The sequence below is a fragment of the Ornithorhynchus anatinus genome, chromosome 13, assembly GCF_004115215.2.
Source record: "Ornithorhynchus anatinus isolate Pmale09 chromosome 13, mOrnAna1.pri.v4, whole genome shotgun sequence".
In the NCBI taxonomy this organism is placed as follows: Eukaryota; Metazoa; Chordata; class Mammalia; order Monotremata; family Ornithorhynchidae; genus Ornithorhynchus; species Ornithorhynchus anatinus.
In genome coordinates, this window is record NC_041740.1 from 2,782,864 (window position 1) to 2,794,121 (window position 11,258).

The following is an 11,258-nucleotide window of genomic DNA, read 5'->3' on the forward strand; positions in this document are numbered from 1 at the left end:
TGTGGGGCCGTTTGTCCCAGAGACTGTGGCGCCAAGCTGGGAATAGGGAGGCCGAACGGGGTCAGGACTGAAGTGAGGAGGTCGGGGGCGGTCCAGTTCACAGTCACCTGTGACCGCCCTTCAGATGGAGGGCAGAGCCGGAGGGAGTAGGGGGTTCCTACAGCTCGACCCCAGCCGGTGGGGATGGGGCTCAGGTTAGGCCCTGGGCTAAGACAAGGCCCGTTTTAAACACACTCAACCGTAAGTCTGGTTTCGGGAAGGAGTGGGGGGAAAATAGGGTGTTGACTGACCCAGCCCGACCCCCACTGCAGGAACTCAGAAGCCTCTGTGGACCGGCCACGGGTCTGACCCAGGATCGGGCTTTGTGGAGGAGAAGGTCTCCATCTTCTCCTCTGCCTGGCTCATGGGCCCTTTGGCGAAGAAGAGCCCTTTCGCTCCCCGGAAGAGCACCAGAGTCTAGTCGCCGGCCAGCCGAGGTCGGAGTGGACGGTGGGGATCCGAGCTGGGCCTCGGGCCTGGAGGTCGGACAGAGGGCCAGGCTGGGGACGTCTTCCCGGCAGCCTCGTGCGACCCACCGCTGAATCCCATTCTCTTAGATTGGACTCCCCCAAGGGCCTAATCAATCAATGAATGGCACTTATCAAGCCCTTACTGTGTGCAGAGCACTGTACTGAGCGCCTGGGAGAGTCCAATACCTCAGTGATCGTACAGGCTCCCTACCAGCGATCGACAGAATGGGTTTCCGCCTGGCCGGATTGGCAAGGAGCGGGCCGGGAACCGAGCCTTGCTCACCTCTCCCTCAAGGTACTCTTGGCGGTAGCCTCTGCTGTGTGGCTTTGGACAAGTCACTTAGCTTCTCTGGGCCTCGCTTACCTCGTCTGTAAAATGGAGATTGAATATACCTGTTTTTAGATTGTGAGCCCACCCTCCCACCCCGCCACCCGCGGGACAGGGACCATGTCTAATTAATTCTCAACTGTGTATTCTTTCCCAGCACTTGGTACGGTGCTCTACACAGGAAGCACTTAATAAAAATCATTATTACTATTCCTGTGGTTCTCCCTCCCTATGTGAGCCTCGTGTAGAGCCGGGATTGAGTCCTATCTGATCATCCTATACTGATCCCAATGTTTAGCATAGTGCTTGGCACCGAGGAAGTGCTTAACATACCATGGTGTTGCACATTATCGGGGCGAAGCGGCATCGCCTCATGGAAAAAAGAGTTGGGTAAGTCATTTCCCTGTATTCCGGAATTTCTCAACAATAAAATAGGATTCAATCCCTGTCCTTCCTCCTACTTAGACTGGAAGTCCCATATGGGACAGGGACTGGGTCCCACCTGGTCATCTCATATCTAGCCCAGCGCTTAGCACAGTGCCTGGCACATAGCGCTTAAGAAATACCATAAAAAAGACACTTCTCCGTGCCTCAGTTCCCTCATGTTTAAAATGGGGATTAAGACTATGAGCCCCAAGTGGGACAAGACTGAATCCAATCTATCTTCCGTGTGCCCCAGCGCTTAATACAGTGCTTGGCACGTAGTGAATGCTTAAATACCATTAAAAATATATTAAGTGCTGAATACATACCATTTTGTACTCTCCCAAGCGCCTAGAACAGTGTGCTGCCCATACGAAGTGCTCAAGAAGTACCATTGATTGATTACTTTGGACAAGTCCTTTCACTTTTCTGTGCCTCGGGGACCTCATCTGTAAAATGGGAATTAAGACTAGGAGCCCCATGCGGGACAGGAACTGTGTCTGACCTGATTAATTTATCTCTACCCCAGTGCTTAGGACAGTGCTTGGCACATAGTAAGCGCTTAACAAATACCACAATTATTATTTTAAAAGGTGGGCAGTGGAGTCAGAGCGGTGTACTGTATTCTCCCAAGAGCTTAGTACAATGCTCTGAACACAGCCTGACATCGTGGCTAGAACCCGGGCCTGGGAGTCAGAAGGTCAGGGGTTCTAATCCTGCCTCTGCCACTTGTCTGCTGTGTGATCTTGGGCAAGTCGCTTCACTTCTCTGGGCCTCAGTGATCTCATCTGTAAAATGGGGATTGAGATGGTGCGCCCCGCAAGGGACAGGGAATGTGCGCAGCCTGATTTGCTTGTATCCTCCCCAGCGCTTAGTAGGGTGCCTGGCACCCAGTAAGAGCTTAACAAACAGCGCAGTAAACACAGCATAAATATGACAATGAACGAATGAATGAACGAAGGAACCTGTTGTGGACAGGGAATGTGTCTGTTTATTGTTGTCCTCTCCCAAGCCCGTAATCCAGTGTTCTGCACACAGTAAGTGCCCAATAAATACGATTGAACGAATGAATAGTTCCCTACTCTGTAAAATGGGGATGAGCCAGTGACCCCCACATGGGACAGGAACTGGGGCCAACCCGATTTAATAATAATATATCCACCCCAGCGCTTAATACAGAATCTGGCCCATACCTCTTAACAAACACCATTATTATTGAGAAGCAGCGTGGTGTAGTGGCTAGAGCCGGGGCCTGGGAGTCAGCAGGCCCTGGGTTCCAACCCTGCTTCTGCCCCTTGTCTGCTGTGGGATTGTGCCACTGAGCCACGCTGCGTCACATCCAAGCGCTTAGTCGAGTGCTCCGCACCTATAAGCACTCAATAAAGCAGCGTGGCTCAGTGGAAAGAGCCTGGGCTTCGGAGTCAGAGGTCACGGGTTCGACTCCCGGCTCTGCCACTTAGCTGTGTGACTGTGGGCGAGTCACTTCACTTCTCTGCGCCTCAGTTCCCTCATCTGGAAAATGGGGATTAACTGCGAGCCTCACGTGGGACGCCCTGATGACCCTGTATCTGCCCCAGCGCTTAGAACAGTGCTCTGCACATAGTAAGCGCTTAACAAATACCAACATTATTATTCTCTGTGCCTCAGCTCCCTCATCTGTAAAATGGGGATTAACTGTGAGCCCCACGTGGGACGCCCTGGTGACCCTGTATCTCCCCCAGCGCTTAGAGCAGTGCTCTGCACATAGTAAGCGCTTAACAAAGACTACCATGATTATTCATCAACAGGACGGAGGGAATGACTGAGTGAAAGGCGGGCCTGGGGCCCGTGGGGATGATTTCCGGGAGTCCTCCGAGCCGGAGGGGGGCGCTGCGCGGCGGTGACGTCAGACGGCGCGCTCGGGGGAGCCTCTCTGTCCCCCCTCCCCCTCGGTGGTTGGCCAGACTCCCAGCATGCAGCGGGGGTTGGCAGGACCGGCCCGCTTGGCTTCTCTCCGCCGCCCCAACCCCAAGCCGAATTCGAACCCGCCGCCGGGGGCCATGGCCGAGGCGCCGCCCGCCCAGGTGACCCCCCCCCGGGGGAGGGGGGCGGGGCTGTCAGCCCGGCTCTACTAGACTCCCCCTACAGTGGTATTTGTTAAGCGCTTACTATGTGCAGAGCACTGTTCTCAGCGCCGGGGGAGACCCAGGGTCATCAGGTGGTCCCACGTGGGGCTCCCAGTCTTCATCCCCATTTTCCAGATGAGGTCACTGAGGCCCCGAGAAGGGAAGCGACTCGCCCAAGGTCACACAGCAGACAGGAGGCAGAGGCAGGATTAGAACCCATGACCTCCGACTCCCAGGCCCCTGCTCTTTCCCCTGAGCCACAGCGGTCATCCATGCGTGCGTTCACGCACTCATTCAGTCATATCTCTTGAGCGCTTACTATGCGCAGAGCACTGGGCTGAGCGCTCGGAAATAGTAATGACAATGATGGTATTTGTTAAGCGCTTACTAGGTGCCAAGCACTGTTCTAAGCGCTGGGGAGGATACAAGGTCATCAGGTTGTCCCTCGTGGGGCTCACAGCCCTCACCCCCATTTGACAGAGGAGGGAACGGAGGCACAGAGAAGTGAAGTGACTTGCCCAAAGCCACACAGCTGAGAAGCGGCGGAGGCGGGATTAGAACCCGTGACCTCTGACTCCCAAGCCCGAGCTCTTGCCCCTGAGCCACGCTGCTTCTCTCTATTGCCGAATTGTCCATTCCAAGCGCTTAGTACCGTGCTCTGCACATAGTAAGCGCTCAATAAATACTAGTGAATGAATGAATAAAGCACGATGCAGCAATCAAGAGCCACACTAGGCCCCCAGTCCAGAAGAGGGGGAGATGGACAGCCAAACAGGCCCCCGCCTGCTGCGGAGGAGGGTAATCAATAAGTGCCCAGCAGCACTGTCCGGGCTAAGAGAGATGCCGGGAGGGGAGGGGTGTGCCATCTCCGTTGGATCGGACTCTCCCCAGTGCTTAGCACAGCACCCCTGCGCACGGGAAGCGTCCCGTACATAACGGCTGAGGAAGGGAATCAGTGAGCGTTAGAGCCCGGGCTTGGGAATCAGAGGTTGTGGTTCTAATCCCGGCTCTGCCATTTGTCTGCCTTGTGACCTTGGGCAAGTCACTTAGTGACCTCATCTGGAAAAAGGGGGATTAAAAAATGTGAGCCCCACATGGGACAATCTGATTACCCTCTATCTACCCCAGCACTTAGAACAGTGCTTGCCACATAGTGATCGCTTAACAAATCCCATAATTATTATTATTATCACCGAGATCATCGTGCCCGGCTCGGATACTTGTCAGCTGGGTGACCTTGGGCGAGTCGCTTCACTTCTCTGGGCCTCGGTTCCCTCCCCTGTAAAATGAGGTCAGAGACTGTGAGCCTCACGTTGGAACTGGGGCTGTGTCCAACCTGCTTAATTTGTATCTACCCCAGTGCTTAGAACGGTGCCTGGCACATAGTAAGTGCTTAACAAATACCATAATTATTCTTACTATTGTGATCTGGGTAGGGAACTTTTATTCAGTCCTATTTATTGAGCGTTTACTGTGTGCAGAGCACTGTACTAAGCGCTTGATGTCGTGTTTTGATGTCTGTCTTCCCAGTGTGGGCAGGGCTGGTCTCTCTTCATTGCTGAATTGTACTTTCCAAGTGCTTAGTACAGTGCTCTGCACACACTAAGCGCTCAGTAAATACGATTGAACGAATGAATACAATATACCAGAGTTGGTAGGCATGTTCCCCTGTCCACAAGGAGCATAAAGCCCGGAGAGTGGTAAGTGCTCAATAAATATAATTGATGGATCCAGGGCACCGCAGAGCGCCTTGGGTTCACGGCTTGGAGGAATCCTGGTTCTGTGTACTCCCCTTCATTTGTTCATTCAGTTGTGTTTATTGAACACCTACTGTGTGCAGAGCACTGTACTAAGCTCTTGGGAGAGTATGAAACAACAATAAACTGACACATTCCCTGCCCATAACGAGCCTCCCAACATTCTGGATGGGACCCTGGTCCCCCGATAAAGCCGCCTAGGCAACCTTTTTTTTTTTAATGGTATTTGTTAAGCGCTTACTATGTGCCAGGCATTGTACTAAGTTCTGGGTTAGAAACAAGCTATGCAAGCTAATCAGTTCTTGTCCCACATGGGGCTCACAGTCTTAATCCCCATTTTACAGCTGAGGCAACTGAGGCACAGAGAAGTGACTTGCCTACGGTCCCACGGCAGACGAGTGGTGAAGGCCGGATTAGAACCCAGGTCCTTCCGACTCCCCGGCCTGGACAGTAGCCACTAGCTCTACACTGAGCTTTGTGCTGCAAAAGCACCATGCAGCATAAATTTTGTGCTTGGGTTGGACAGAGCAAGCCCCACCCACAAGGAGTTTACACTCTAATAATAGTAATTGTGGTATTTGTTAAGCGCTGTACTAAACGCTGGGGTAGATTAAAGATCCTCAGGCCCCACGTGAGACACAACCTTAAATAGGAGGGAGAACGGGGATTGAATCCCCATTTTGCAGACGAGAAACTTGAGTCCCAGAGAAGTGAGTCGCCCAGGGTCACACAGCAGGAAAGTGGCGGGACCCGGTCCTCTGACTCCCGGGCCCGAGCTCTTTCCGCTAGGCCACGCTGCTTCTCTAGGATGTAAATGTAGTGATGAACCGAGTAATCGGTCAATCACAAGCATCCACTGGCAGTTTACTGAGCGCAGAGCGCTTGGGACAATATAGTAGAGTTAGGGTGCGTGGTCTCCGCCCTCAAAGAGCTTATATCGTGCTACTTAAATAAACGATAGGAGGGAGCAATAGAGCTTTGCTGTTCTGGTGCTAATCTTCTCACCATGCCTCGGTCTCGCCGCCGACCCCCGGCCCACATCCTCCCTCTGGCCGGGAACGCCCTCCCTCCTCAAATCCGCTAGACCCTTCCCCCCTCTTCAAAGCCTTATTGAAGTCCCGTCTCCTCCAAGAGGCCTTCCCAGACTAAGCCTCCCCCCTTTTCCACTTCTCCCACTCCCTTCTGCGTCGCCCTGACTTGCTCCCTTTGTTCTCCCTCGTCCCCCTAGTCCCACTGCGTTTAAGTACCTACCTGTGATTTTATTTGTATCGATTTCTGTCTCTCCCTCCCTCTAGACTGTCAGCTCGTTGTGGGCAGGGAATGGGTCTGTTTATTGTTGTATTGTACTTTCCCAAGCGCTTAGTACAGTGCTCTGCACACAGCGCTCAATCAATTTGACTGAGTCAACGGAGTCTATAGAGGCCATATGTAAGGGTCACGAGGGGCTGTCAGGTGCCGAAAGATTAGAGATTAATTAATCAGTGGTATTTACTGCGCGCCTAATGTGTGCAGAGCTCTGTGCTAAGAACTTGGGAGAGCACAACAGCATGAGTGGACATGTTCCCTGTTCAGAGCGAGTTTACTGTAATCTAGAGGGATTACAATGTTCAGAGCGCTGTTCTAAGCACTCAGGAGAGTAAAATACAACAGAGTTGGGAATTCCCTGCCCACAGCGAACTTATGGTTCAGAGGGCTTTCTGTGTGCAGAGTCATGGGTTCTAATCTCAGCTGGATTGGGTCACCGGGATAGAATTTGGAATTCCCGTGTTCCTTTAGACCTGGCAGCTGGAATTACATCCCCGGGGCCAGGTTAGAGCTTTCCCACCCTCTCGAGGGGGAAGGTGGGTAGCGAAGCCGGCCGTTTCCAGGTATCCCGTCGGAGCCTCGGCTGAGGCCCGAGGGTCCGGCCCGCGACAAACGAGCCGCTCGGGTTTGGGAGTCCGTAATGCACCGGACCTGGAAACGGCAGTGAGTAGAGTCGTGGCAGGCAGACCCACCCCCTTCGGACTGGATGTTGGAATTGGGGCCCCCCCAAGCCTCCTGCCCCCCCTGTGGTTCTTGAGGACACGGGAACCCCGCCCCCCAGCCCCCTGACTTCCTCCCCGCTCTCCCCACAGCCTTCCGAGAAGGGCTCGCTGCTGTGTTCCTCGGAGATCTCCCTGTGGACCGTGGTGGCCGCCGTGCAGGCCGTGGAGCGCAAGGTGGAGGCCCAGGCGGCCCGGCTGCTGAGCCTGGAGGGCCGGACGGGCTCGGCGGAGAAGAAGCTGGCCGACTGCGAGAGGACGGCGGCCGAGTTCGGGAGCCGGCTGGAGGGCAAGTGGGCCGTGCTGGAGACGCTGCTGCAGGAGTACGGGCTCCTGCAGAGGAGGCTGGAGAACATGGAGAACCTGCTCAGGAACAGGAACTTCTGGGTCCTCCGCCTCCCCCCGGCCACCAAAGGCGAGGTCCCCAAGGTGAGCGGGAGGTGGCCGCCGGGGCCGGGGTGGGCCGGGGGAGGGAGGCCGGTCAGGGTTTGGGAAGGGGCCGCCGGGGCTTCTCGGGGGCGGTCAGCGGGCCCTGCTGTGCTTCCAGGGGCCGGTGGCCATCGAGAACGACGGGGCCTACTTCTCGGAGCAGGAGTGGGAGAACCTGGAGGAGTGGCAGAAGGAGCTCTACCGGAACGTCATGAAGAGCAACTACGAGACGCTGGTCTCGCTGGGTAAGGGGCCCCTCGGGGCGGGGCCGGGGGGATCCTGGTGCCGCGGGGTCCGTCCCTCCATCACGGCCTACCGACCTCCAGAGATCTGGGCGTCAGAGCCCCGGGGGGTGGCCAGAGCGGGCGAGAACCAGGCATCTTTGGAAGGAGCGAGCCGAGGGCCCCGGGCGGGGCGGCAGCCGAACCCATCGGGCCATTTCCAGACCCTGGGGCCCACCTGGCTGGCCCCCTCCGCCGGTCTGAGAAGAGCGGGAAAACAGGGAGGAAGAGATGGAGGTTAGGCCGACCACGCTGGGTTGCCCAGGCAGAGCCGGGCCCGGGCGAGAAGGCGTCATCATCTGCTGCCTTGACCGAGCGCCCACCGTGTGCGGACCACTGGGATGGGACTGTACACTTCAGCGGGGGAACCCCTGCCTGCCCTCGAGGGCCACTAAGAGAGGATGTTTGAGGAGCGGGGAGATGTCAGGAAAAGGGGCCCCGTCATCCTTCCTTTTCCTCCCCCTCCTCCATCCCGTCTTCCCTCCTCGGGCGAGCAGGCCGGGCCCGGGGCCCCGAGTCACGGGCCGGGGGCTCCGGGCGCGAGCGTTGATGAACACGTTGCCTTTCCTGTGCCCAGACTGCGCCCTCCCCACCCTGGAGCTCCTGCCCCCGCAGGCCAGAGGGGAAGACCCGGTGGTCCCCGAGGAGCTGGGACACTTGGAGGAAAGGGAGAGTCTCGCGGGCCCCCGCCTGGGTGAGTTGCCGAGGGCGCGCCGGGCTCGGCGCCGCCCACCCACAGGGACAGACGGACCGGAACCCCCGTTCTACCCCAGTCAGTCGGTCAGTCGCATTTATCGAGCGCTTACTGCGTGTAGAGCACTGTACTGAGCGCTTGGGAGAGGACGAGAGAACAGACCCGTTCCCCACCCATCACGAGCCGACGGTCTCCCCGGCCGACCGGAGCCGGCCTGAGACGGTCCACGCGCTCTCCCCGTCTCTCCGCAGTGGACGGCATCGCCATCAAGCAGGAGGAGCCGTGCGGCGCGGAAGACCCGGAGGGCCCGGTCCCCCCGGAGCCAGCGGGCGAGTGCTCGGGGGACCCCGGGGAGCCGGGGGCCGGCTGGGAGGACCCGGCCGGGCCGGACCCCGCGGCGGGGGCCGAGCCGGAGGAGCCCCCCGCCCGGCCGGGGGGTGGGACGCCGCCCCGCCCCCGCAAGCGCCCGGCGGGCGGGAGGGCCGGCCAGGGTCTGCGGCCCAAGAGAGGCCCGAGGAGCCCCCCGCCCGCCGCCGGCCCCTACGAGTGCTCAGAGTGCGAGATCAGCTTCCGCTACAAGCAGCAGTTGGCCGGCCACCGCCAGGCCCACCCGGGCTGGGACCCCGCCGAGGCCCCGGAGGAGGAGGAGGAGGAGGAGGAAGGTGGGGGCGGGCGTCCCCGGCCCCGCCTCGAGCCACCGGCCAAGAGGGCCCGGCCCCACCGCTGCGATCAGTGCCTCAAGAGCTTCAGCTGCAAGGCCAGCTTGGCCACCCACCAGCGCAGTCACCCGCGCCAGGGGCCGGGCCAAGGGCCGGGCCTGGGGCCGCCCCGGGCCCCAGAGCGCTTTTCCCCCAACAGCCTGGTGGCACTGCCGGGCCACATCCCCTGGCGCAAGAGCCGCAGCTCGCTCATCTGCGGCTACTGCGGCAAGAGCTTCAGCCACCCCTCGGACCTGGTGCGGCACCAGCGCATCCACACGGGCGAGCGGCCGTACCGCTGCCCCGACTGCGGCAAGGGCTTCGTCCAGAAGCAGCACCTGCTGCAGCACCAGAAGATCCACCTGCGGGAGCGGGGCGGCCCGCAGCGCGAGCCCGGGGGAGCCCACCCCCTGCTCTAGGCCCTGCTCTGCCGCGGGCTCCGGGAGAGGAAGGCCGGCGGCGAGGGGGGAGACGGACTCGCCCCTCCCTCCCTCCCTCGCTCTGCCAGGCCCGGTCTAGGCTCCGCCCCGCGCTCCGGCACGGGGGAGGGGGCTCCCGGTCACGGAGCGGGTCACCGCGGAGTCTCTGAGCCCCCTCTCTCCCCGGCCCGTGGGCACGGTTGACCCCACGCCTGGAGCCCTCATCCTGCCCCGGGGCAGAGAGAGGCCAGGTCCTGGGCCCCTGGCACCGGCTGAGCGGACCCCGGGGGAAAACCAGAGCCCAGTGACTTTTGCAAGCCCCGAGGTCGGAGCCGGGGGACCCCCCGGTGGAGGAGTCCCCCAGACGTGGTAGCTCCCTGTTTGGAGCCCTTCTTTTTGGACCTGCTGGTGTTGGTTGGATTTTTTAAAATAGCGTTTCCGACCGTTTTGTACCCCTAGGAGCCCAAGAGGTGGTTCCTGGCCCGGCGGGAGCCCTGTGCCTGGGAATATTTGGGGAGAGCGAGGGTTTGGGGATCAGGCCAGACTCCGCTGCCTGCCCCTGGGGGCTGGGGGGGAACGCCAAGACGTAGGCTCCCAGGAGCCCCCGAGGAGAAAGATGGCAGGGGATGCGGGGGGGTGGGTTTGCCAACGTGACCGCTTGGGTTTCTGCCTCTGCCCCGATCACCGTTGCCGCTCCACCGGACCGGAGACTGGCAGATGATGCCAGTCTCTGCGTGTCCCCGGGGCTGCCAGCTGCCCCAAGGGAGACCGAGGAAAATCCCGTGATCCTCTCCCTCTCAATGCCCCCCCCTGTGCTCCTCAGCATTAGACTGGAACTGCCGAGAGGTCTCCCCATCACCACTCTCTGGGGGTAGGGAAGGTCAGTTCACCTGGGGCACAGGTATCCCAAGGTGCTCTGCAGTTGACTAGAATAAAACCTGCCACTAGCAAAGCGTCGAATCTGGTGTCTTTCTGCCCGGGACACGAGGACACGGGGACACGGGCCCCCTCTCCGTGACCTGAGGCAGGGGCCCCCAGGGGAGAATTCCCTCGCTCCCCTCAGCCCTATCCCCCGGGCCCCTGCCCACCCTCCTGTTCTTGAGTCTTCTCTCCCCACTTAGCAGACTCCCTCCTTACTTGCAGGCCCGCTGGGAGCCCGCTCACCGTGGGGATCCGGGACTGACCCGACGTCCCCGGGACATCCCGGGTGGAGTCAGAACCGTCCCGGGCGCCGCCTGCTTCCCCCCGGCCCAACGTAAAGCAGATCGGCCTCCGGGAGGCCGGGAGGCGGGACGGCGGCGGGGCCGGGCCGAGGGTGTGGCTGCCCGTTGAGCCGTCCCGTCCCCTGGAAGTTCTAGATGGGCACTGGGCCTCTCCCCCCGGGACCGTGCCCAGTGTCTTTCTTGCTCCAATCTCCCAGTCTGGTGGGTAGCGGTGCCCGTCGGACAAGCAGCTCCTTTTACCCTTCTGTGGTGGGTACCGATCTCCCCGGGATTCGCTGGACCCTCAGCTCTCACGAAGGGACCCTCTCCCCACCTGCTTAGGGGCTGGGACCTCCGGTTTGAGAACGGGGATACCGCTGGGCCCGCGG

General features: G+C 59.4%; 1 protein-coding gene across 1 annotated transcript; it reads left to right on the forward strand.

The window, feature by feature from the left end:
• The first annotated feature begins 3,196 nt into the window (after window positions 1-3,196).
• Window positions 3,197-10,624, forward strand: ZNF212 (zinc finger protein 212). The gene is made up of 6 exons (XM_029078089.2): window positions 3,197-3,323; window positions 7,240-7,575; window positions 7,694-7,820; window positions 8,434-8,550; window positions 8,802-8,974; window positions 9,014-10,624. The coding sequence occupies exons 1-6, from the start codon at window positions 3,213-3,215 to the stop codon at window positions 9,665-9,667; spliced, it is 1,518 nt and encodes a 505-aa protein (XP_028933922.2). The 5' UTR covers window positions 3,197-3,212; the 3' UTR covers window positions 9,668-10,624.
• The last annotated feature ends 634 nt before the right edge of the window (window positions 10,625-11,258 follow it).